Source organism: Anguilla rostrata, chromosome 3 (assembly GCF_018555375.3).
Source record: "Anguilla rostrata isolate EN2019 chromosome 3, ASM1855537v3, whole genome shotgun sequence".
Taxonomy (NCBI): domain Eukaryota; kingdom Metazoa; phylum Chordata; class Actinopteri; order Anguilliformes; family Anguillidae; genus Anguilla; species Anguilla rostrata.
Genome location: NC_057935.1, coordinates 69,986,909 through 70,012,030, shown reverse-complemented (window position 1 = coordinate 70,012,030; position 25,122 = coordinate 69,986,909). Strand labels below are relative to the sequence as shown.

Genomic DNA, 25,122 nt, shown 5'->3' with positions numbered 1-25,122 from the left:
CATTAAATTGAGCTCTGATATTGTTGTTGATGATGGTAATTTTTTTAAAAACTCTATTAAATGATTCCCGAAGAAATTATATGAACCGTAAATTGACCCGGGTTAATTGTTAACCACTATTAGCCTGACATTTAGTCGGGCTAAAATGTCAAAACACAGTCCCTTTGCTGCTTGCTTAACGTACGGGAGCTCGAAATTATTAGAAATGATTCGTTTTTCTTATTTTTGGCACCGCACCTGTTGCTACATACAGCAAGTATGATGTACTGATTTAAACCAATATATCAAGCCACGACAGCAACTTTCTCATCACACTCAGGTTTAAGACAATCTTACAGTAATCCGCACTATTACAGTAAATATAAGTAACACTGATACCACCGTAGTCACCAGTACCTGTACCATTACAACAGGGGCTTTTCTACCTTTTCTGATCCTGGGACGCCCACCCAGGCTGAAAGGCACCCAGGGGTCCTACTGCACCACGGTCATCGGCGATGGTAGTCGAGTGAGAGGGACAGTCCTGAGTGGATTTATTTAGACGCACTGTATATATTATGGTCTCTTTTCGGGCTCACGCCACCCGTGTGTGGATATATCGCAAGGCAAGCTGTTCCACCTTCCAGCGAACACCTTGATGTTCACCTGGATGCATTAGCGAAACAGCACAGGCTCTGTGTGTCTAGACCAGGGCTGTCCAATCTTATCCGATAAATCCGAAAAAGCCGATGTGGGTGTTTTTTTTTTCCCAGCGCTGCTAAGACCCCCGATTCTGCTTATCGAGGTCTTGATTGAAGACCGTGCTTGGTCACGTAGTTGAATCGTAGTGCTGGACTCAAGCAAACACCTGCACCCAGGCTGTTGGGATAAGATTGGCCGCCCCTGGCCTGTGCAGTTCGTATACGCTCTGTCGGAATTCCACCTCCTTTGCCAGAGTTCCGCTGAACTGCTTGTGATTGGCTCGTCTGTCTCCCAGACCAGCCGGTGCTGGCAGATGATTGGTTAGTCATTATGAGGTCATCACCCACCCCCCCCACCCCCCCGCGCTTGCTCTCCCGCCCCCTCTGCCCCCCATTACACACCAGAGTTCATTTCCTTGGCGCTTCCTCTGCCTGTGAATTGGTCAAATTAGCATCGGAAAGAGGAGCGCGTCTCCGTCCAGAATTCTGCGTCTGGTGTGTAATTACCGGAGTGACATTTGGTCGTAGTGAGTAATGCTCGGATGCTGCCCTTTGATATTTTTGCTTTTGCCGCTCTGATTGAGCTCTTGAGAGCCCTGAAGAATAGCTTATCTCTTACACGATGTGTGTTTTATGAAAGAAATACCAATGCAGTGACAAAGGTTGTGGGAGTGCGCAGTGTTATGGAGATTTTCTTAACTGGTTGTCTTGGTGTCATTGAATTTCATGTATTATATTGTATGGTTGATTTTATTTATTTATTTATTTTTTGTTTTCCAATGCACATCTGAGCTAGGGCTAGGTGACATGGCCGTTTTTATTGATAATGATAATTATTATGAAAAGCAGTGTTGAATAAGACATGAATATAAATACATTTTTTTTTTACTTCTGGGGCACTTTCCTGCTGATTGTTCATTTGCTTTAGTTCAAATCAGGGTTGAGTTGTTACTGTGTTGGGTTGTTATTGTGTTGAGTTGTTACTGTGTTGGGTTGTTATTGTGTTGAGTTGTTACTGTGTTGGGTTGTTATTGTGTTGAGTTGTTACTGTGTTGGGTTGTTATTGTGTTGGGTTGTTATTGTGTTGAGTTGTTATTGTGTTGGGTTGTTACTGTGTTGAGTTGTTATTGTGTTGGGTTGTTACTGTGTTGAGTTGTTATTGTGTTGGGTTGTTATTGTGTTGAGTTGTTACTGTGTTGGGTTGTTATTGTGTTGAGTTGTTATGTGGGGTTGATGTTGGTTGTTATTGTGTTGGTTGTTACTGTGTGTTATGTGTGGTTGTTACTGTGCTGGGTTGTTATTGTGTTGAGTTGTTATTGTGTTGTGTTGTTATTGTGTTGGGCTTGTTTTTGGCTTTGGTCAGGATCCCCGGGCCTCGATACACACAGAACACACTTAGCTGTTGATCAGGCGGGTTGTTTGTTCCTAGGTTGGAATTTGGTGGAGCAAACTCTCCGCTGAAGAACGTTTTCTGATTGCGCTGCATGGGCTTTGATTGCATGTTAATATCTTATCGTTTCTGATGTTGCGTTGATATTCTCTCCAGTTGAGAGCAAACTGTGCTGTTTCACACCCCAGCGTTTACAGAACCTGGAGGGGTTCAGATCTCGCCCTTCACGCGTGCCCTGCCCCCCGCCCCCCCCCCCTCGTCCCCAGAGGCTGGCCGTTCCTTAGATCGAGGAGCAGACGCTTTTCTTTTGGGATGTAATGACTCCTCCCTCAGCCCTGGACAGAATCAAAAGTAATCATCACGTCCATCGGCCCTCTTAGTGGGAAAGACTCTGCCCTCGTCCTCCTGTCCATGGAAAAGTATCTCAGTGCTGCACCCTGTCAGCTGTACACTGTCCAGCCCCCCCCTGAGAGCTGCTGCTGCTGTAAGCGCGATGGGCTGCCTGCGCCCCTGTCCCATCAGCGGCGACGGGTCGGCCAGGTGCAGGCATCTCGCCTTGTTTGTTGGCCCCTTGTTTTTTTGTCGCCGTGGTGATGACCGCATAATAAGAACCGGGAAAGAGCCCTTCCGCCATCTCCTCCGGCGTGTAATGGCGGCGTTAATCGCAGCAGCTCGACGGCCTGCATCGGGGAGGGGGGGGGGCAGGATGGGGGGTTGGGGGGAGGGGGATGGGACAGGAAACATCGGCAGTGTGTTTCGACGACCGAACCGTTATGAAAGTGGATTGAGTTCCTCCATAAGCACAAGGAAAGAAGCCACATGGGGAGGAAAAATACTGGCTACAAACTCTTCTCTGGGGGTTGGGGTAGGAGGGGGGGGGGTGGGTTGGAGGGGGGGGGGGCACCACTGGAGATTCACTCTGGACTCCCTCAGGTGTTTTGCTGTCAGGCTCTCTGAAGCGTGCCGTTCTGCGGTAACATTATTTGACAGCTATTTCAGTGGAGGAAATGGGTAGGAGGACCGACTGCCATAAATGAAACATTAAAATAGACTTTTTTTCCCCCATAGTGCATCCTGTAAAATAGGCTCATTAGACAGCAAAGCAGTTCCACCATTTTTTTTTCTTTCTTGCGTGCACCACAAAGGAACCTCTGCTCTAGAGGCTGTCTGACCAGGGGCACTGTGGGTCATTTCTATACCTGCGTTTTATAAGCCGCCAGTAACCGCGAACGAACGCTTCATAAAGGGCGACTCCTTTCCAGAGGCACCTGAGTGACTGAATGCTTCTCCTGCATCGTGTCTCCCTCCGACCGCCCTGACGCTGCTGCTGTTGGCCAAGCGCACGGTGCTCTCTCTCCTCCTGCTCTTTGTGTGGGAGACGCCCGAAGGCGAAGTCACACACCCCCCGAGATCGCTTCCTCCGAATCGTCGCTCGTAACATCTGTCGGGATGAAATTATTCACATTTTTTTTCGAGCGCTGCCAGGCTGAGTCGCGCCTGACGATCGCGTGCGGCAGCAGTGCTGACAGGACACCCGGAGGCTCATGGGAAAATCCCGCGTCTCGTTAGGAAGCGGAGTGACTGACAGCTCGCGGGATCGATTGTAAACCGCGCCGGGCCGCGGGGTCGTAGTTCAGCCGCTCGGCGTGTCAGAACAGAATTCCTGCTGGTCATGTGACAGGCTGGTCATGTGACAGGCCGGTTGCCTCTGACTCGGGTTCCATGTTTTTTTTCGCGTTCGCTTGACTCGAGCGCTCCACTCCATGGCCCCCCCCCAGCCCCCCCCCACCCCCACTCTCCGCCATACGCGCCCCCCACCCCGGCTCCCACGGCGACAGCCGCCCGACTTTTCAATTACACGGCCTGCTGGCCACAGAAGCGACTCAGTCAACACGTCCTGCTGAACACGGGGCCCGCTCCATCAACGCCCCCTCCTCCTGAACCCGTGTGCCCGATACCCCTCCGCCGAGCGCGTGTCACTTCCTGTGCACGGAGGAGTCCAGTGGCCTGTGGCCGGAGGCTGGAGTCGTCTCCATGGTGATGACGGATGGGATGTGATCCACCCCGGCTCTCCGCTGACAGGGGGGGGAAATCCGCTCGGCCTCTCCGGATGCTGCTGCTCTTCAGGGACACGTTAGGCTGATCAGTGCTCAGCCCCATAGAGCCCCCTGATCTCTGCAGAGCCCTGCACGTGTCCCGCTGCAGGTGGAGAGGCATAATCACTGTGCTTCATCTGTGGACTTTGCTGCTCCGTGATTCGCTCCTTTACTTTATTAGGCTCCTCCCCTACAGCACACTGATTGGCTGTAAACCTTACTCATGTCTACTTGATATTTCCCATTCATTAAAGATTTAATATTATTATTATTATTACTAGTAGTAGTAGTAGTAGTAGTAGTAGTGGTAGCGGTAGTGGTAGTGGTGGTGGTGGTATGTGTGTGTGTGTCTGTGTAGGTACAGGCTTTGTGTGTGGTGAACATGTGGCACAAGTTCTCCTCACTGACAGTGTACACACACGCACACACCCACGGACACGCACAAAGGCATACACACACTCAGTGTGACCTCACTCACTAGGCCCGAGGCCCTACAGTGAAGTGGAGAGAGTCACGATGCGTAGAATATTTGGGGACGTTTGGCTGCTCGGAGCTGTCAGGAGGGCAATGATTTGTGAGGGGGAGGAGGACGGGAGGGGGGAACGGGGCGCTTCGAGAGCTCGCTGCTCGCTGGAGTGGTTAGCGCCCGTTGCGAGGGGTTGGCGCGAGCAGCAGGGCGTTTCCAAAACGGCTCAGTTTCTCACCGTCGTGCGCTGGCTGTGCTCAGCTGGTGTGACATTGCTGCCAGATTACAATTCAATTAGGAGAGGTTACAGGGGCCCCCCGCAAACAGGATTCCACCACTGCTGTTTTAAGCGGGATATATGAACGCGCCTTCTCCTCTGATCTCCGTTTGAAAAAGCACGGGCCCGCCCCGTCCCGCCCCGCCCCGTCCCGCCCCGTCCCGTCTCGTCGGGATCGCGTGAGCCGCAGCGCGCTCTCACTTCCTGTTGATTTGCATTCTGGGGCGAGCGTTCTCATCTCGTTAGCAGAAATACCGCAAGGGATGACACCCGGCGAAGTGAAACACTTTTCTAATTAGTCTGGGGTGAGGGAGAAGGAGCCCCCTTGAAGGTATTGAATTGGTCTCTGCCCAATTGGAATGCTAATCCAAAGCCGTCAGTCACTCCGGGGGTGACAGCGCCAGGACTGGCAGCCGCGATGGGGTTGGGCCCGGTGTTTTGCCGCGACAGAAAAGTTTCACTGTCGCCGTCACGGACGGACCTGGTGGCTGCCGCGCGCTGGCTGAGTTAGGATTTCTGTGGCGATGGTTACTTGTTTACCTCAGGGAAAGAGAAACCGATGAACAGGTACCATGGAACCTGCAGTTTCCCTTGTCCCTCCTCTGATTCCCTCTCCGGTTTTGAGGTCGTATCACACAGCCTCAGATCCAGGCCCTCTGTCAGTGACGCCCCCCCCCCCCCCCTTGACTTCCAGTTTCACACCGCAGGGCTGCCGGGACAAAAAAGGAGAATAAGTACGTTGTCTACATTCGATCTTCCATTCCAAACAACTTTATTCCCTGTCTCCTCATGCAAGGTTTTTTCCTTGGAAGTGTGGCTGAATGCTAAATGAAAGATGACCCCCCCCCCCCCCACAACCCAACCCCCTCACTCTAGCTGCAGACACTCACCAGTGTCCTTAATGCCTGCGTCTAAAACATTCAAAAACTCCACTGCCAATGTTGGGCTCTTTAAACGAGCAGTCCGGTGACTAGGAACATAGTGAAATGTGTTTATTAATAGTTAATAACACAGTTATTAATAGTTAATAACACAGTTATTAATAGTTAATAACATGTTTATTAATAGTTAATAAAATATGTATTCATATTTAATAACATATTTATTAAGGCTTTGTTCTCGTTCACTGCCGTGTGCTTTGTCCTAAAATGTATGTAGTTATTAGTCGACGCAGCACAAGGAATGCAGCTTTTACTGAACTTAAAGGCTAAGTTATAAGTACATGTAGTATCAGAAACAAAAAGATTGGGGCTTGCTTGATTTCTAATGGCTGAGGTGAGAGCACAGGGGTTTAGTACAGGCCTCAGTACAGGTAGTGTCATCAGTGCAGGTGTATTCTCTTCACTACACCTGTGACCCTTCACACTGCCAAACACATTAGGCTTGGAAAGAGCTCTGACTGTGTATGTTTCCGCTTTTCCAGAAGACTGGTCCGTAATCCTGTCCGCTGTGCTCTGTCAGTCCTTGTGTCTTTTTTATTTAATGACCAAAGAGGCCGCCATCTTTGTTGGGATTCCTGAACCCATGAAACCTTGCTGCTGTTTCTCGTGTTTCCTTTTCAACCCTCAGATCTCGAGATTATCGTGGAACTGCTGTATTGCTAATGATACTGATATCTGAAGAAAAATATTCTTTGCTTGTTCTTTCCACGTTTTATGAAATCAGCAGTTTATAGACCAAGAAAGTTATCTGTTTTTGTCAGGTTCACCTCTGGAACCCCTTAAAAAAAATGTAATCTCTAAGATGGATTGTACCAACGTCATCCTTACAACAGCTCTCATTACGGGAACATGATATTATAGTTTCAGGGAGGACAGGCACTTGATATATGAGCAATATGTTAATCCAGGGCTGGCCACCTGTTGTTTCATTATTAATTCATGTAATGTTATAGACGTCTGTTTCCTCTATTACTGAATGAGAGCAGCCTTGGGCGCTAAGCTTAACGTTGGCTTGCCTGTGGAACCGCGTCTTGCTTCGACCTTAGCTGACCTTGTCGTAGCCTGTTAGCTGTTAGCGCTGTTACAGTTGTGCGGTAATGGAAACATTTCCGACCACCCTTGTTCTCACTGACCTTTTTAAAACCGCCTGAGGTATGTTTGAATTCTGGCTGACATCCTCCACACCTTGAAGACATTAGTAATTACCGTTATTATTATTCGAAGGTCGTTGCTACTTTTTTTTTTTTACTTTTCTTTTCTGTGTATTTAAGACGACAGCATTGTGGCTGTTCCCCACCTGGAGGGATCAGGTGAAATTCCTCAGGATGTTTTTCATGGGGAAATGTAGGATTGTATTTGTTGTGAATAAACGCATCGTCGTTATGGTTGGCTGACCCTTCGATGTGTGCTTTTCTGAAGTATTCCCTGTAGCGCTGGGTTGTTAAGAAGCCGGCCCAGGTCTGTGTGGCGCGTCCATTAGCAATGCAGATGGGTTTGTTGTCGGGGCCTTGCATACATTTCCAGGTGTCCCTTCGGATGTCCGTCGTTTTTTTGTTTTTTTTTCCGTTTGTTTTTAATCATCATTTTCATTACGGACGTACGTTCTTGGGCCCGTCGTCATGGGGACTGGACAGTCGCCAAATGGGATTTTTTTTTTTTTTTCGCCATAGCAATTATGAAACCGTGCCCAAATTTCTCTATCTGCCGTGCGACACATTCCTCCGTGCGAATGAATAATCTTTAAAAGCGCGCAAGACGAGCTGTTTAATCACTTTCACCAGTGTCCCCCCGTCCCCCGGACGAGGGGGATTTCTGAAGGGTAATTGTGTGAAAGAAAGAGAGAATTTCAGCGTTTTTACTGCAGAATCTTTATGATTCGTGGAGGCGCGCTGTCGCCGGTGAGGTACACTCGTCCAAAGACATCGTCTAATCTTTTAACGGGTAATTAATCCCCGTCACCGTTGTTGCTTCAATCGTTTCTCATTGAAACGGTCGAACAGCCATTCTTTAGTACTGTAATATGATCTCCCATAATCGTGTCAGCCCATGCTGAAAGCTAGCATAAGCCCTGTTAGATAGTTAGCGTATTTAGTGGCTGATTTGTGATGCTGTAAAAAGCGCTTCATTAATGCAGATTGACTGAATGTGTGGCGGGGGGGGGGGGAGGAGATGAAGGAGAAAATGGGTTTTAATCCTTTTTCTTTGTGCTTGCCCTTAGGACGTGGTCTGGGGACTGAACTCCTTATTTACTGTAAGTACCACACCTTCCGCGCACGCCAAAAAACCTAAAGCTGTACAGTTGTGAGACTTTTTAACATCACAGTTCCTATAGCGGCCCCTATGACATTATGACAAGTGTATTGCTGACGGAGGGGTGCCCTAATAAGGGTACTTCTCATCAGGTTGAAAATCAGTTTAAAAAAAAAAAAAACTGGTTAGTTTGCCTCATTATGTTGAAGGGAGGAGAGGTTTCTCTAGCATAACTAGAATTCTGTCCCACACTAAATTCCTAGGCTTTGCGGCAGGGCCCTTCTGTCTCTTCAGGCTCCGAACCTCCCAAGCCCAACAACAAGTTTGAAATATAGCCTATAAGCTTGTAGCCTGTGTGTGTTGTTTGTGTGGCCCGGTCCTGTTTTGGGCCTGAATGACCAGTTGAGCACAAAGATGTCCGACTCGTGGAGGACCGTCTTGTTGAGTTATCCATATCCAACATTCCCCGAGCGCGATGCTGTCGGGCAGCGTCTGATACTGAGTCTCATCTCCTCTGGCTTGGGGAGTGACTTCCTGTAAGTGGCAGAAGGAGGAAGACTGTTACCGTGGCATGTGGGCGGAGCTATGACAGCAGAGCCAATGACGTGCCCTTCCTGACTTGGCTGCCTGTTAGAGACGCCGCAGCTCCGTGTTCGTCAGTGAGATGACGTCAAGTAGCGCACGGTGGCCATATTTACTACTGTGTTTTTCAATTTAATATCAGAAAAATAATAAATGAATAAAAAAATAATAACAATTATTATTACTTCTCTGAACTTTCTGGTACACTGAAGCCCACAGTAGTATTCCGTCCTCTAAAGAAGAGACTGCCAGATCATATTTAAGTGTGAAGGGGGTAATGTCTTATGTAGAGTGTTACATGGGTGGCTGTGTGGCCACATGACCCTGGCCTCCTCTCATTGGTGCTCGAGTGAGGCTCTTGCTGCACTCTGTCAGGCCTCGTTATCTGTGATCGACTGGAAGGGTCTGCACTGCAGTCGAAGGTCCCGGGAGAGCACAGATCTGCTCACGTCCCCTTCTTTCCAGGGTCGGAAATAAACAGGGCCGGCGGGCAGAAATGCCCTCGTAACTCTCTAAATGCCCCAGCGACGGGGCAAAAAAAAAAAAATGCCTCTCGATCTGTATGAATACATTTTTCGTTATTTTGCCAGTTACCCCAAAGTGTTTTGGGGGTACAGCTGGGGACCAGGACCAGGAACAGATGTGGCAGGATGTTGGCCCTCTGTCAGTGTCTGTTTGTGCTGCCAGATTTTGCCCTGGGGCTACGGGTGCCTGCCCGTCTACTGGGCTAGTCGTGATTGGCCACAGTGGCACCTTTAGATGAGTGCGCACCACCGTTTCCTTGGTAACCCTTTTGCTCTTTATGGTCTGTAGTTACATACTTGAGCCCCCTTTTCCCCCCTATGAATGCAATTAATTCATTTTTTGCGTGTGTTATCGGCATAGACCTTGAACATAAAACGATTCCACCCATATTTCAGCCTTTTTTGAGTCAGAAACAGGGCTGCCTTGATCTGAAGATGTGAGCAGCTACATTCAGGGAATTTGAACATTCAGCGTTTTTAGCCGAGAGGAAACTTAGAAGATTAAAAAATTTAGCGCCTGCTGCTGCTCCAGTTCAGTCTCTGCTCGTGTTCCCTCCAGGATCTTCTGAATTTCGACGACCCGTTGAACATCGACGCGGCCGAACATCACCTGCGGGACAAGGTAATATCCGCCAGGGTTTTACCACAGATCCTACACGCGCACCAGATACTCCACCCTTTATTCCTAACACGGGCAGATCCGTCTCCCTACTTTTGAATGAATGTGGATGCAGAGTGTAGCATTATAGCTGAGTATCTCTTGGGCATATGGAATGTGTGAAATTAGCACTCTTGTATTGAGGTCTGTTGGGAAGAGGGGTGTGGTTATCTTCTGCTAGAGGTGTGGTTATCTGCATCTAGGGGTGTGGTTATCTTCAACTCGGAGTGTGGTTATCTGCTGCTAGGGGTGTGGTTATCTGCAGTTAGGGGTGTGGTCATCTGCAGTTAGGGGTGTGGTCATCTGCAGTTAGGGGTGTGGTTTTCTGCAGTTAGGGGTGTGGTTTTCTGCGGTTAGGGGTGTGGTTATCTGCAGTTAGGGGTGTGATTATGTGCAGCTATGCTGCTCTACTGTAATAGGAATTGAACAGTCCAGACTGACCCCCCTGTGCTGCTGACTGTAGTAACTGTCAGCCAGCTAACATGCAGGTAATTAAACCTCAGCCCTGATTACCTGGCTCCAGGTCAGAGGCCACTGACCAGGTGGTGACTTCTCTGTGCAGAACACTGAGTCTGACCCAGGTAGGGTGACTGAGAGCACTACTGTACGTATTAAATGAAAATAAACGTATGCTGTAAATTTATCTGCTGACAGGACTGCCAGGCGTGCATTTTGGCCTTTTGTACAGGAGGGTATTTCAGTGTGCTTGGTGGTGGGCGGGGTTATCTCTGTGCTGGAGGGGAAATGTAGGTGAGGAGGATGATGTAGCCCAGTAAACTCCAGTAAACTGAACTTAGTGCATGTTCTTACTGTTCATGGCTATGAATAAAACTGGGCACGGATCCCGCAAAATATTCTGGAAACTCACCCTGTCAGACTCTTGCTGTGTTGCTCTTGCAAAATTTTTGTGACAACCTACAGTGCTGCTTTTGCAGGTTGCAGAACACATTTTATTTGTTTTGTGTGTGTGTGTGTGTGTGTGTGTGTGTGTGTTGGAGAGAGAGAATGTGCGTGGATGTGGGTATTAGGGCTGGGTGACATACCGTGGTAATGATTATCGAATGCAATGACAGTCGTCACCACCGTGTAGCGTGTTGCCTTTCTTCTCAACTATTTCTCTTTAATAAAAAGTAAACGACCTCGCTGCAGGGGCCGCGTGAATTGCCTCCAAAGAACGTCACCAAACGTTATCTATTGGGTGACCCATGAAACAGCCAATCGGCATCAAGGCCTTGCCGTTTCCATGCGATTGGCAGGAACACATCACGTGACATGGCGCATCCAATAGCTTTTCTCTCGTAGCGCCGTTTGGCGTTTGCATCGCTTGTTTCGAATTGTAACGGGCGAGAACCACCCTGAAGTTGGACGTGCGTTTGTGTTTCCACCCTGCTCGTTTAAGGGCGGGTGGCGGCTGTTTTTGCTGACGCTTGCTTTAAAGACCGGCGGTTCTGGTGCTTTAGCACGCGGTCCTGAATGCGAAATGGATTCGGGGCTGAAACTGCGTCTCCTCCATTAAATGTGGCTCAGTGTAGCAGACCGCAGCCTTGCCGCGGGATGTCAGTTTGGATTGGCCCAATCAGCTCAGTTTGGACAGAGCTGCTTGTCAGAGATGCCTGTTGTCCCTGGAAATGCTGACGCGCTCGTCAGAATGCCTCAGGGGGCCAAGGGACCGGTGTACCAAATGTATGAGATAACACATACTCATACACATACACACACACACTCATACACATACACACACACACAAATACATATACTCACACAATCACACTCGCACACACACACACACAAACGCACACACACCCACACTCACGCGCACACACACGCACACACACACAACACACACACACACACACACACACACACACACACACACACACACACACACACACCCACACTCACGCACACGCACACACACACACACACACACAGAGCAAATCCTAATTGGGCACAGAGTCACCCGGGCTTCTCCACGCTTTGGCGACTTGGGGTTTCTCTGCAGCAGAATGCAGCTCAGCTGGCGTTCGGCAGGAGGAGACGGAGGAGGAGGAGGAGAAGGAGAAGACGACCGGCTTCGCGTTCTTCTGCGCGCATCCTGGCCTGCGTTCTCTCCCAAAACTGGCGAGTGTCGCAGCGACGGGAAAGGCCTGCTAACGTAACTGGCCAATCAGGAACGGGAAGGAAGAACAAAGACAGTGGAAAAAAGTTGGGGGGGGGGGGGGCGAAGGAGTGGGGGAGGGGGGGAGGGGGGTGGGCTGAATGAGATGCACGAGCAGCAGAGTCTTTCCTCGTCCTCTGCTTTGAATTGCTCCGTTGTTCCTGGCACGCACACACACACCCGTGCGCTCTGGTGGCTGCTCCACACCGCCGTGTGATCCGAAGCATCGGAGGCATGTGGAGGCGTTCTGGCTCTGCGGCAGCCACTCTTCGGCCGGCTCCAAAATCGCTCGGTCCGGTCCGTTACTCTTTAACGGGACAAAAGATGGCGGACGCCGTTACTCACCGGCGTGCTAATAGCCCATCGATCAAAACCCGGTCCCTGCGTTGGGCTGGCCTTGAAGGTTAGCACAAAGGCGTTAGCGCTTGATTCATGTGCTCGGCTAAGGAGGAACTGAATCGGGCTTTTGTTCACCTGCTCAACAGAATGCACAATGGAATGTCCTCGTTCATTTCTAGAGAGAGAGAAAAAAAGATGATGTACAAGTTTTTTTTGCTTTAAAACTTTTTAAATGGTTGAAACTCAGTTCTCCCTATCTCTCTCTCTCTCTCTCTGTTATTCACAAAGAAAGTTAAATCTTTCTGAATTTCTGAATCAATCATTCGTTTATGATGAAGGAAGGAAACTCCAGTTGCTTCAGAGTTTTAATAAATCTTAAGACCAGACTCGTGCGTGAAGTGCAATAAATCTTCCCCAGCTCCTGAATATAATGAGAAATGCAGAGGAATGTAATTTAGCCAAAGTAAATAATTAAAATGCAGGCAGTAGTAATGGGAACGCTACGCATTTATGCGAAGAAAGCTTTAAAAAAATAAATAAATATCAAATGGAACTTGGTCTGAATTCTCCCCTTAAGGGTGATGTTCTCCTCCTCCTCCTCCAGGGTGCATTATGTTGCTCTTGAAAATAAACATGTTCCTGGTCCTTCGGTCCAGTTGCTCAGAATTAATTTCTCTGATGAATTAATGTAAATTGCCCCGTTTAAATCCAGCGTTAATTTGCTTGAAGGGCACGCTCGGCTATTTTGTGTCGTTAAGTGGTTGATTACATATTTTCAACCCCCCCGTGGACTGGAATTTGAAAATGGATTTCCAAGAGGGTTTTCCAAGCAGTTCTTTGCTCCAAAAATACACCCACGCCCTTTTGTTCAAACGCAAAGGTCAGCACTTTTTGTAGTTGTGTTTTTAGTTTAGTTTTTGTCTGTTTGAGATGATGACCTCGAGCTTTGGTTTCGCAGAGGTTTGAGTGGAGGGAGAGTGTCCGGAGCACACCATGGGTTTTGGTCTTTCTGTGCCTGTCTGACCCCCTGGTGAGGGTCTCTGATCTGACTCTTCGTTGGGGCGTCTGGGAGGTCATGGTGATGCTTTTCACTTTGCTTCCCAAGCATCTCTTTGTGTTCAGTTCAGAGCAAGCTCTTTTTGTTAAATAGAAAATGAATATGGTACGGTATTTCAACCACGTATTTAGGCTACATCTGTTACCACTCACAAATGCAAATTATATAACACTAGATTACAACATGCAGACAAGCGCAGTGTAAGGATATGCTTCATTATGTAAAAAAAGTCCTTTTTTTCTTTATTTCTCTCTCTATTTCTCTCCCTCCTCTCTTCATCTCTCTTTCATCTCTACCTATCCATCTCTCTCTCTCTCTCTGTCTCTCTTTCTTCCTGCACATAAAGAATTTGTCCTTGCTAAGGGGCGACATAGCTCAGGAGGTAAGACCGATTGTCTGGCAGTCGGGGGGTTGCCGGTTCAAACCCCACCCTGGGCGTGTCGAAGTGTCCATGAGCAAGACACCTAACCCCTAACCCCTAACTGCTCTGGCTAATGAGAGGCATCAATTGTAAAGCGCTTTGGATAAAAGCGCTATATAAATGCAGTCCATTTACCATTAACCATTCCAAAGGACACAAATCTAGGCTCGCTTTTGAACCTCGTTCTCACATCTGTCTTTTTCTTTTTTCAAATATATATATATAATTTTTTTGTACTCTTAATGTTTGAAATGAAGCGTGCTTGAGCCCTGTTTTGGGGGGGGGTGTATAAGCTGCTTTTGAGCGTGGCATGTGCCGCCCCTGTCCATTTAAAGCTGCGGGAGGGATGGCACTGCGCGCCGGCGTAGCCCCAGTCTGAGGGAGCGGGAGGCTGGATGCTGAATCTGAACCCGATCGCACTGCCAGAGGCGGCCTCAGCGTTGAGTCACGCTCCGCTGCCCTTTATGTGTCCATACCAATCCAGCCTTATAATTAAATGGCGTTCATGCAAGCGATGCGTTTAATTTTTATTGCCAGTTTGTACATGCTTCTGCAAAACATTTTTAATCTCCACCTTTCCCCAGAAGATATTGATATTTATCGTAAGTTTTTTTTTTTTTTTTTTCCTGTTGGAAATTCTAGTATCTCGGAAATCACAAATAACAAGTTTTTGCTCTGACACCCAAATGAATGTGTTGGCCCTGAGGTCATCGGGAAGGAGGGATGAAGTTCTCTTGAGCTGAAAGACAGCTGAAACGGTGTGTGCCGTTTCTGCTCCTGTTATAGTCGAACGCTGTTTTCGGTGATGTGCAGAGATCTGATGGCGTTCACCTAACGGTTGTATCACAGCTCCGTGTTTGCGTTGCGCTCGGATGAAGAGAGCAGCGCGGGTCTAACCCCACCCCCCCGAGCTTAGTCATCTAATAACGGCTCGCCACTCTTGCGTTCGTTATGTAAGCGCACTTTTTGGGGGGGGGGGGCGTATATATCATTAACTCCGTGTTCAGTGACGGCCCTTCGATTCCTGAACCCGCCCGGTGTTAAACAGGCGCCAGGTTAGTTGTGTTTGCTCTCTCTTTCCGCCGAAATTCCTCTCGGCAAAGGTGCGTTCCGAGTGCCCAAACCCCTCCCCCCCCGCCCCTCGCCCCTCGTCACCCCCCCCACCACCCCCTTGTTGGGGAAATTTAGAACCTCGAACGGCCGAGCCTGGGGTCTGTGCGTCTGACTCTGGAGCTGGGCCTACTGTTTTAAAGCGGGTGGGGAACGCCTCCTTCCTTCCTTCCTGTGTGTGGTAATGACCCCCACCCCCCCGTGGGGACGCGGGGACGGGAAGCGTGCAGGCTCTCTCTCTGGCGGTGGGCGGGGGCATTGGCTTGGCATCAGTCAGGGCTGGGTTCTGAAGAGGCGCAGCCCTGCGGACCGGACTGCTTTTTCCCACGGAGGGTCGGGGCCGAGCGCGATCGTCTGGGTTCGAGTTCGCGGCGCGTCTAGCCGGAGCAGAGCCCGGCGGCCATGTTTGAGCGCTCTCTCGGGCTGTGGGGGTGGGGGGGGCTGTTCAGCAGACGGGCCTCTGGGTTTTTGGGGTTGAGTGTGACGTGACATTGGGCCCGTCTGCGAGTCCCGCTCCGCTGTGCATGGGGAGCGAGGGGTCTCCCTGACGAGCCGGATCCCCCCCCCTCGCCCCCGCCCCCGGGGTCCCTCTCTGTCCCGGGTGTCACGGGGTCGCCCCTCTTGGTTTCCTCTGACGTGGCCCCGGCAGAGCGGAGCACAGAATCCCGTTGCCGCCGGCGACCCTGGAGCGGGGGGACTCTGGGACGCACGTCCGTGCCTGCGCTTGCGCCCGGGGGGGGGTTTACGCTGACGCAGCGCGCCTGGCGTCCGGGTTCGGGACGCGGGAACGCCGCTGAGCAGCGTCTGAGCCTCTTTTAAGACGGAACGTCCCGTTCCCCTGCAGGGGCCGGTCCAATCAGAGGAGTTCCTGAGGGCGCAGAGGCGAAATTCGCCCCCCTCTCTGTCCCTCTCTCACGTCCCCCTGCAAAACGAGCACGTGCGCTGGAACTGGAACCGCTTCTCCCCCCTGCGCTCAGCATTGCCGACAGCGTCGTACAGCCGTTAGGGGACTGGCCTTACAGCCAGAGAGGCTGCAGGTTCGAGTCCCACGTAGGACACAGCCACTTGAGCAAGGTACTTAACCTGCATCGTTTCAGTGTATATCCAGCTGTAATAATGGATACTGTGTATAAAAAGTAATAGTAATAATAATAAAAATTAAAAATGCAAACGCTGTGCAAGTCTCTGTGGGTAAGAGAGTCAGCTAAATGACTTTAATGTAGTGTAATGTAATGTACTGAGTATCAGAAAGCTCCGTTGCTGCTGCCGCTGCACTGCTGAGAGTGAGCGTGGGGGGGGGGAGGGGGGGGGGGTGTCAGTCCCTGCGCTTGTGGGTGGGTGCACCCCACGCAGAGCTTCACACACCGGCTACACATCGCACTACTCTCAGATACACAGGGAGGCCTAGTGCCTCAGCATCTCACACATACACACATGCACACGCACACACACACACGCACGCGTACACACACACACACACACGCACGCATACACACACACACACACACACACACACACTCACACACACATACACACACTCACACACACAATAACCGCACATGCTCACGTATACACACACACACACACGCATAACCACACACTCACACACACTCTGCACTAATATTAGAGAGATGTAGATAGAAGTATAACATGAAATAGGAGAGGCTGACAGCTTACTAATGACACTGTTCATAAACGAAGCTCAGTGTGCGCCTGTGTCTGCGTGCTGGCAAGTTTAATTGTGTTTGGAGTTCGGGGTCTGTGTGTGTGTGTGTGCGGGCACATTTAATGGTGTTTGGGGGTCTGTGTGTGTTTGGGCACGGTTGATGGTGTTTGGGGGTCTGTGTGTGTTTGGGCACATTTAATGGTGTTTGGGGGTCTGTGTGTGTGCAGGCACGATTGATGGTGTTTGGGGGTCTGTGTGTGTGTGTGCGGGCACATTTAATGGTGTTTGGGGGTCTGTGTGTGTTTGGGCATGATTGATGGTGTTTGGGGGTCTGTGTGTGTTTGGGCATGATTGATGGTGTTTGGGGTCGGGGGATCTTCAGGCCCATCTCTCATTGTCCTCCTTGTACATCACACTTAGGAGGAGCGCGTATCCTGGTCTTTGGACTCCCTGATCGATAGCAGGGGGACGCGCCGGTTAGCGCTCAGCTGCGCTAGCTGCTGCAGCAAAGATAAAGAGGACTGAGCGTTCCGAATTTGTGGAGAGAACAACGGGGAGAAGGCTTTACAAAAGTCAGCGATTCGGGGTGCGTGCTGTAGCATTGTAAAATCTGTCCGTGCACCGGTATCTCCTTCCAGAGGCCGGTCTGTTCGTTTCCTCTCCTCTTTTTGTTCACGCATTCGTGGCAAATTCTAGTCCAGCAGGGCGCAGCAACAACTGCTTCCCCTCGCCGATGCGTGTTTTCGGGGGCGGGGCGGGGGGGGGGGTGCAACCTGAGGCTCGTCTCTAGAAGCCCAGCCAAGGTGACCAAGCGGCCTCATTATGGTCTGCCTGCCGCGGGTTCGACAGGGAGTGGTGGCCGGGACGGGGCAGCACTGGGGCGGGGGGTGGTCTGAAAAGTGATTCTACCCCCGACCCCGCCCCCCCGCCCACCCCTGTTCTGTTTAAATGACATAAAACCTGCCTGACAGCCCGTCTGGGGTTGAGTAGCTGGGAGGGGCTTGTGTCAGAGACTGTGCCCTCATTGGCTCGTCACTGTGTGTTCTCTGACAGTCTGTGTTGCGGATGATTGACAGGTCTAACGGTTAACTTTTATCGCATTCCATGCAGTGCAGGAAATTAACTTTTTTTTTTTTTTGTCCACTGGCCACATTGGCTGGTGCATCCCAAAATCCACCAGCCGATTTTGCCCTTTTACCAGACAACTAGATACTTAGAATGAATGGACTGCATTTATATAGCGCTTTCATCCAAAGTGCTTTACAATTGATGCCTCTCATTCACCAGAGCAGTTAGGGCTTGGTGTCTTGCTGAGGGACACTTCGACACGCCCAGGGCGGGGATCGAACCGGCAACCCTCCGACTGCCAGACAAACCACTCTTGCGTCCAGGACCTCCAAGTGATGGGTGGTTCCCTGCCAAAGTGACCGGTGGAGCAGACAAACTCACCAGCCCCAGGTGGTGGAGTCTGTTAGTTTCCCGGCCTGATCCCATGGCCCCCCCTGGTGCTGAGGAGGACCATCAGCATCCCGCTGTTCATATGAAGGGGTGACCTTTAATGCCTCTGAAGTCTGTCCAGACTGGGGTCAGTGGACCCCTCAAGAGTCACAAAGCCCATCAGGGCTGCTTTTGGACAAAGTGCCGACAACCGCCCCCAACCCCCCCCCCCCCACCCCCCTCGTGGCCCTCATCTCGCCATCTCAGTGAGGCCTTGGCTTGGCCGAAATGTCAAATGTTTTTTTGTAGTTCTGAGGGGCCCGATGATGGAGCAGTCCCTGCCGATCGTGAGGCAAGCTGTAAAAATATCCCAGCATGCTCCTGGCTCCTTGTCCCACAAAAATAAAAGGGCTGTGCGGACTGCAGGCCTTTAAAAAGAGCAGGAGGAGAAAAAAAAAAACAAAGAATGAAAGAAATGGAATAAATCCCAGGGTCATCGTCAGGGGAACAGAACCACAAACACACACGGCCCGTTTTAATTAGAGGAGAAACTAATGAAGTTTGTTAAGGACAGCTATTCCATCATTGACAGGCAGTTGAGTAGAACATGGCCTGCTGGCACCGTAGTCATCTCTAAACGCTGGTAATCCTGTGATTCAGCCTGTTAGTGATGGGGTGGGTGGGGGGGGGGGGGCTTTCATATATTCCCCGCAAGCGACATCGTTCCAGGCGGCTTTGCTGTCTTTGCAGGTGTTGGACTCCTGTAAGATGGTGTCTTGGAATCGGTTTACATCTGGGTGGCAATGTAGCGCAATTCTTCAAGACCCCTGGCTTTGTAAGGATGAGGTTGCAGGTTTGCATCTCAGACGTGGCGCACCTGTTGTGCTCTTGAGCTAAGCATTTAACCTGAATTGCTTCAATAACGATCCAGCTGTAAAATAGATTTTTGAGTTAATTGAAAAAAAAAAAAAATGAATTCATCATTTGTGAATTGATTGCATGTAAAAAAAAAAAAAGAAAATGCTAATTACTCTGGGGAGGTGCATGTTCTAAGTGCCTTAATGTAGAGATACAAGCCAACTGAGCCTCTGCAGCAAGAAATTACATTTCTCCTTCTCATTAAATTTTCTCAATTATAATTTTGGAATAAACAATTTTCATCACTGGGGCTTAGCTTCGGTTTGTCGAAGCGGCAAAGATTCCTCTGAACAAGATTCAGAATCATTGCGGCTGCATGCTTTATTTTATTTTTATTGGCCTGATGAGCTTGTTTTTGGACCTCTGCGGAACTCTAGTGTGAATTAAATGTTTAGTTTGAGGCATGAATGAACAACCCCCCCCCCCCCCCCCATGACGAGCCCCGGGGGGGTGGATTGAACCTCCGGTGGACTCCCGAAACCGCTGGGGGTGCTGGGGGTTACAGAGCACCACGCAGATGTTTCTCTGAACGAGTTTCCTCAGAGTGGAGATCTCAGCTTTAACGTTTCTGAGAAAATAGCTTCAGCGTGGACTTCCTGGTCTGATCTCCCTTAATGATAACCGATTTAATGTCACCGTGGGCCGACTGCGTGACTGTACGGGTCAGAGAGTTAAGATGTCACCCAGCCCCGCCCCCCCCGTCCCCCCGGAACAAACTACACTATCTCGGACAGGAAGTGGTAGCGGTCCTTCCTGCCAGTTTAACTCTTCCACTGTACCCCTCCTGAAATCAACCTGGGTCCTTTATTCTGAACGCCCCGCTCTACCCTCCTGCAGTCTGGAGTAGGGCTCGGCGTTTTTTTCACAGGAAGTTCATGTTTCATATTCATTTTTCTATTATGGCACTTACAAAAGCTTCGGAAAACCTCCAAGCGTGCAAAAAAAGGGAAAGATAATAACCCTAATCAGCTTAGACCTCTAAACCCAGTCCTCTCGCCTCTTAATGAGAGAGATTATTAAGCACAGCCACGGGACCATTTAACCACGCTCTCCCAAATGTTTTTTTTTTTTTCCGCCGGCCGCCATGTTGTGCGAGAGAGGGGGCAGAGCCGGAGGCTCACGGTGGCCGGTGGAGAAGCTGGAGGACGCCTTCAGGGCCGCTCTGCGTGGGGGGGGGGGGCGTTCAGCTTCAGAGCGAAGCTTCAGCTTCTCTTCCACGCTTCTCTTCGAAACGGAATCGGCGATCGTGTTGGTAAATGGACTGCACTTATATAGCACTTTTATCCAAAGCGCTTTACAATTGATGCCTCTCATTCGCCAGAGCAGTTAGGGATTAGGTGTCTTGCTCAAGGACACTTCGACACGCCCAGGGCGGGGTTTGAACCGGCAACCCTCCGACTGCCAGTCAATCGGTCTTACCTCCTGAGCTATGTGTTCCTTTTGTCGCGGCTGGGTGTACCGAGATCCCGGGCTGTTTTATTTCCCCTCGCGCCTCTTTAGAAGCTGCCTGAAGCCGTGCGAGTCCGCGGTGAGGCTTTCTGCTGAGGGCGGATATCGGGGGTGCCTTCCGCTGCGGCCTGTGAGTCACCTGACCAGGCGAGAGTAAAATTAGTCTCACGTACTTACTGAATTCAATTAGCTGTTCCTCCAGCAGTAACTCCTCTGAACAGGACTGGGCAAGATCAGCTGGTGCGACCCCCCTAATCCAGACGTGAGCTATTTTCCTGTTAAGAACTGATATGGATCCACGCTGAGGCGCTTGGGGCGGTACTGGCCCGTCTATCCGCTCCAGATAGCGGTCTGTTCCGTGCCATCGGCTGTGTCAGAACCCTGTCTCTTTCCTCAAACGCACGTGCCCCTGCCCGATGCCGTTCGTCTCTGTCTTATTAATGCAGTGCTGTATAGACCCCTGTCATTTAACCCTGACCCTCCCCAGTGTGTGAGGTATATATGTGTGTATATTTTTGGGGGGGTTTTCTTGGGTAATTTGGTCTTCAGGGTTGAGAGAGACAGATGGTGATTATAATTCCAGGCAACACTGACGTGCACGCATGCATGCGCGCACGCACACACTCACACTCACACTCACACTCACACTCACACTTACACACACATACACACACACCCATAAACGCACACACATGCACACACTCACACACACACACACATGCACACACTCACACACACACACACACACACGCACGCACACACACATACTCACACACATACACACATACACACACTCACACTCACACTCACACACACACACACACACACTCTGCTCTAATGGCTCTGGGGCTCCTCCCTTCTCAGCGCTGAGCGGCGGTGTTGAGCTCGGCGCGGCTGAGTGTGACCCCCCCCCCCCCCCCGGGGGAGTGGCAGAGGAAGAGCACCCATCTGTTTTCCATTTCTCTCCTCCTCCTCCTCCTCGCTGCTGTAGCTGTAGTTGTTGATGAAAATGTCATGCCCTGTGTCCCCCCTCGCCCCCCCCCCCGCCCCCCTCCCTCGGCTTGTCTCGCGGGCCTGAGTGCGGCGTGGAACCTGATCTCCCCGCTGTCCCGATGACTGACACGCCACCTCCTGGGGAAGGATGGAGAGAGGAGAGAGGCGCACGGCGGGCTGGAGGAGACGGGGGGGGGGGGGGGAGCCACTGCCCCCCCAATAACAAGCGCTGTTACATTCTGTCTGTCTGCTATGTGCCAAAGACACGGGCGCTCGCTCCAGTGCTCAGTAAAAAAAAAAAAAAAAAAAAGCCACCTTCCTACTGCCTGTGACCGAGGCGGGGGTGGGGTGGGGGGTAAAAATAGCCCACTGTAAAGGTCAGGGGTCATCTGGCTGGGGCAGCCGAAGCCCACGGCCTTCCGAAGGGCGCTCCGATCACCTTCCGCCCGCCGCGGTCGGAATTCCCAGAACTCCCAGAATTCCCTGAGCCGTGCGGAGTTTTACCTGGGCTTCACCGGGACCTCCTCGGCGGGCCGATCCGGCTGTGGCCCCCGGGTCCGGTTCCGCAGAGAGGTGGGCTTGAGCGAGCTCTGAACCCGGCATCGTGGGTCATCACATGGCAGGTGCATTGTGGGTATCGCAGGAGTTTGAAATGGGCCTGTAGCTCCAGCCCAGTCGCCTTCCCAGAAATCACATCTCCACCAGTAAAACCACATCTGGGTTTTTTTTGTTTTTTTTGTTTGTTTTTTTTTCCCACAGTGCTTTGCATACATGCAGATTATCTTGGTCTCCTGGGATGTCTCTGGACGCCCTCTCCAGTGCACTGCCTGGTTATTTATGGGTTTGGAGGGAGCAGCTGCAGATGATTTAAAAGCAGCTCTGATTTAAGGGGGCGTTGTTATAAATAGGCACGCGGGCGAGCTCTCGCGCTGCTCCCCTCTTGTGTAACGGTTCTGCGCGCGCGACCCCTTCTCTCTCACCGGATGTCCATTAGTTTCATGTTTTATCGCTTCGGTTGTTTTGGCAACCGTGTGCTTAGGATAGCTGATCTCAGATCAGTTGACTGGCACAGTGGCACAAATACAGCAAAGACGAGCTGTGTATTAGGAGAGATCATTGTTACATTACATTACATTACAGGCATTTGGCAGACGCTCTTATCCAGAGTGACGTACAACAAAGTGTATATCCATAACCAGGAACAAGTGTGTCGAAAACCCTAGAGAGAAGTAAATGGTAAATGGACTGCATTTATATAGCGCTTTTATCCAAAGCGCTTTACAATTGATGCCTCTCATTCGCCAGAGCAGTTAGGGGTTAGGGGTTAGGGGTTAGGTGCTCAAGGACACTTCGACATGCCCAGGGCGGGGTTTGAAGCGGCAACCCTCCGACTGCCAGACAGTCGGTCTTACCTCCTGAGCTATGTCGCCCCATGAGTACCGGTCCAAGTGCAGGGAACAACCGCATAGTTCAGCTTGGACCCTGAAGGTTAAACTGATTAACACTAACACAAACAAGAACAGCAACAACGCAGTCTATGGAAAAAATACAAGCAGGAGTTAAGACAGTTAATTCACCTAAGTCACCTACGAAACAGCTACCTAGTTACAACCCTAAGCTTACAGTCATTTACAGGGGGGTAGGGAGGGATGGGGAGAGGTGAAGCCTGAAGAGGTGAGTCTTCAGTCGTCGCTTGAAGTGGGTCAGTGTCTCAGCTGTTCTGACCTCCACGGGGAGGTCATTCCACCATCGTGGGGCCAGAACAGAGAGGAGACGTGTTCGGGAAGCGCAGGTGCGAAGAGGGGGAGGTGCCAGGCATCCTGAGGTAGCAGAACGGAGGGATCTGGCTGGCATGTAGGGTTTGAATATCTTGTGGAGGTATGCTGGGGCTGATCCCTTGACTGCCTGGTATGCTAGGACCAATGTTTTAAATTTTACTCTGCATTTGACTCTTGAGAAACGCGAAGGGAGGTCGATGCATTTGTGACCTTCTCCGAAACGGCTGAACGATCCCGTCTCTTCTTTCCCCCCCCCCCCCCCAGGAGGACTTCGGGAACAAAGTTCAGGACTTCATCAAGAACTACGCCAGATGATGACTTGGACAGCTGCGTCGGCTGCCTGCGACTGCGACTGCGCAGCTGAACCCCCCCTCCGCCCCCGACCGACCCGCTCTGCGCATCATCTCCAACGCACCCCAGACTGCGATATCAAACCACAAAAAAAAACAAAAAAAATGCATCTAGATGTTAAAATTTTAGAAGAAGAAATTGGGGGGGGGAGAAAAGAAATTGCTTTAGAACTGCTCTCCAGAATCCCATTGGGCACAGGAGAGGGGAAATGGAACATAAATGAAATTATTCTCTTTTTTATTTTTTCTTCCTTTTTGTCAGGGCTCGAGGATGAACTTGGTCACGTGACCCCCCCCACCTCCCCCCCAGCAGTTCGCTTTACTTTAAAAAAGGGGGGGGGTGTCGATGTTAGCGAAACCCAACGACAATGATAATCGGGCCAGCGGTGAGGTGGATAGACCCGCGATAACGCCACGTCCCCCCTTGCTAGTGCCCGCCCTGCCCCCCTTCTCTTTTCGCAGAGAAAGAAGAAAACCTGTGTAGCTGAACAAAAAAAAAAAAAAAAAAAAGACAAAAAAAAGAAACCACTCTGTGTAACTGAATTTAAACCACACTGCCTGCTCCCACACCTGACTGCATGCCAATAGCCAAGAGCACAGGGAGGAGGGGGGTTGGGGGAGCTGTACCCTCCCCGCCCTCCCCACCCCCGCGTGTAGACGCGGGTCAAAGCTGTGGCCAACGTTACCGATGACTCTGTCCAATCAGCACAGCCCCGGGATCCCGCTGCGCTACCTGCTTCTCACCTTTTAGCTAGCCGAGTGAAAACGAACAAGAGAAAACGAGAAAAGCTGTGATTGTTCTTTTGAGGATGTAATTTTGGGGGCGGTCTGCCACCGGGTCACTTCCTGTGTCCTCACTTCCTGCCCCCCTGCTGTGTGGTCCCACCTGAGCATGTGTGAAAGGCTGCCAGCCCCTCTCCACACACACACACACACACACACACACACACACACAAGCACACACAGACCCAACCATACACGGACGCACACACACACACACACATACACACTCACAGAAATACGCACGCGCACACACACACACACACACACACACACACACACACATGAACACACACACACACACAGACCCAATCTACACGCACGCACACACACACACACACACACACACACACACACACACTCCCATTTCCACACACAGCACATCCCCACCCCCATTCTATCCCTCCCACACAGACTGCAGTCTTGTGTGCTGGCACACTGGAAGGTGTGTGTTAATATGTCTCAGTGTGGTGAACTTTTAGGTTTCCGAGTGTGTGAGAGTGTGTTTTGGGTGCATTATGACTCATCGGTGCTTTGGCATACATATATCTGTGTCAGGTGTGTATAGGAGTGTGTGTGTGTGTGTGTTAGGTTGAGGTGTGTATGTGTGTTGGCTGTGTTTGTGTGCGCATGCGGTCGAGGCGTGTATGCTTGCCAGCTGCGTGTGACGATGGACAGGTGTGCAGGTGTGCAGGTCAGGTAGCATGCCCTGGGCTCCGCGCCCCCCCTGACCAGCTCCGCCATCAACAGCCCCACGGAGGATCGCTGAGGGTCTGTCCCCTTATTTAAACTCTTTTTTTCT

General features: G+C 50.7%; 1 protein-coding gene across 1 annotated transcript in view; it reads left to right on the top strand.

Moving 5' to 3' along the window:
- Window positions 1-24,486, top strand: part of ube2f (ubiquitin-conjugating enzyme E2F (putative)) — a 63,358-nt gene extending 38,872 nt beyond the window's left edge. The window contains exons 8-10 of the mRNA XM_064329548.1: window positions 8,069-8,101; window positions 9,766-9,828; window positions 23,455-24,486. Of these exons, the coding sequence (XP_064185618.1) occupies window positions 8,069-8,101; window positions 9,766-9,828; window positions 23,455-23,505 (147 nt within the window). The 3' untranslated portion in view covers window positions 23,506-24,486. The remainder of the gene's footprint in view (window positions 1-8,068; window positions 8,102-9,765; window positions 9,829-23,454) is intronic.
- Window positions 24,487-25,122: the final 636 nt, after the last annotated feature.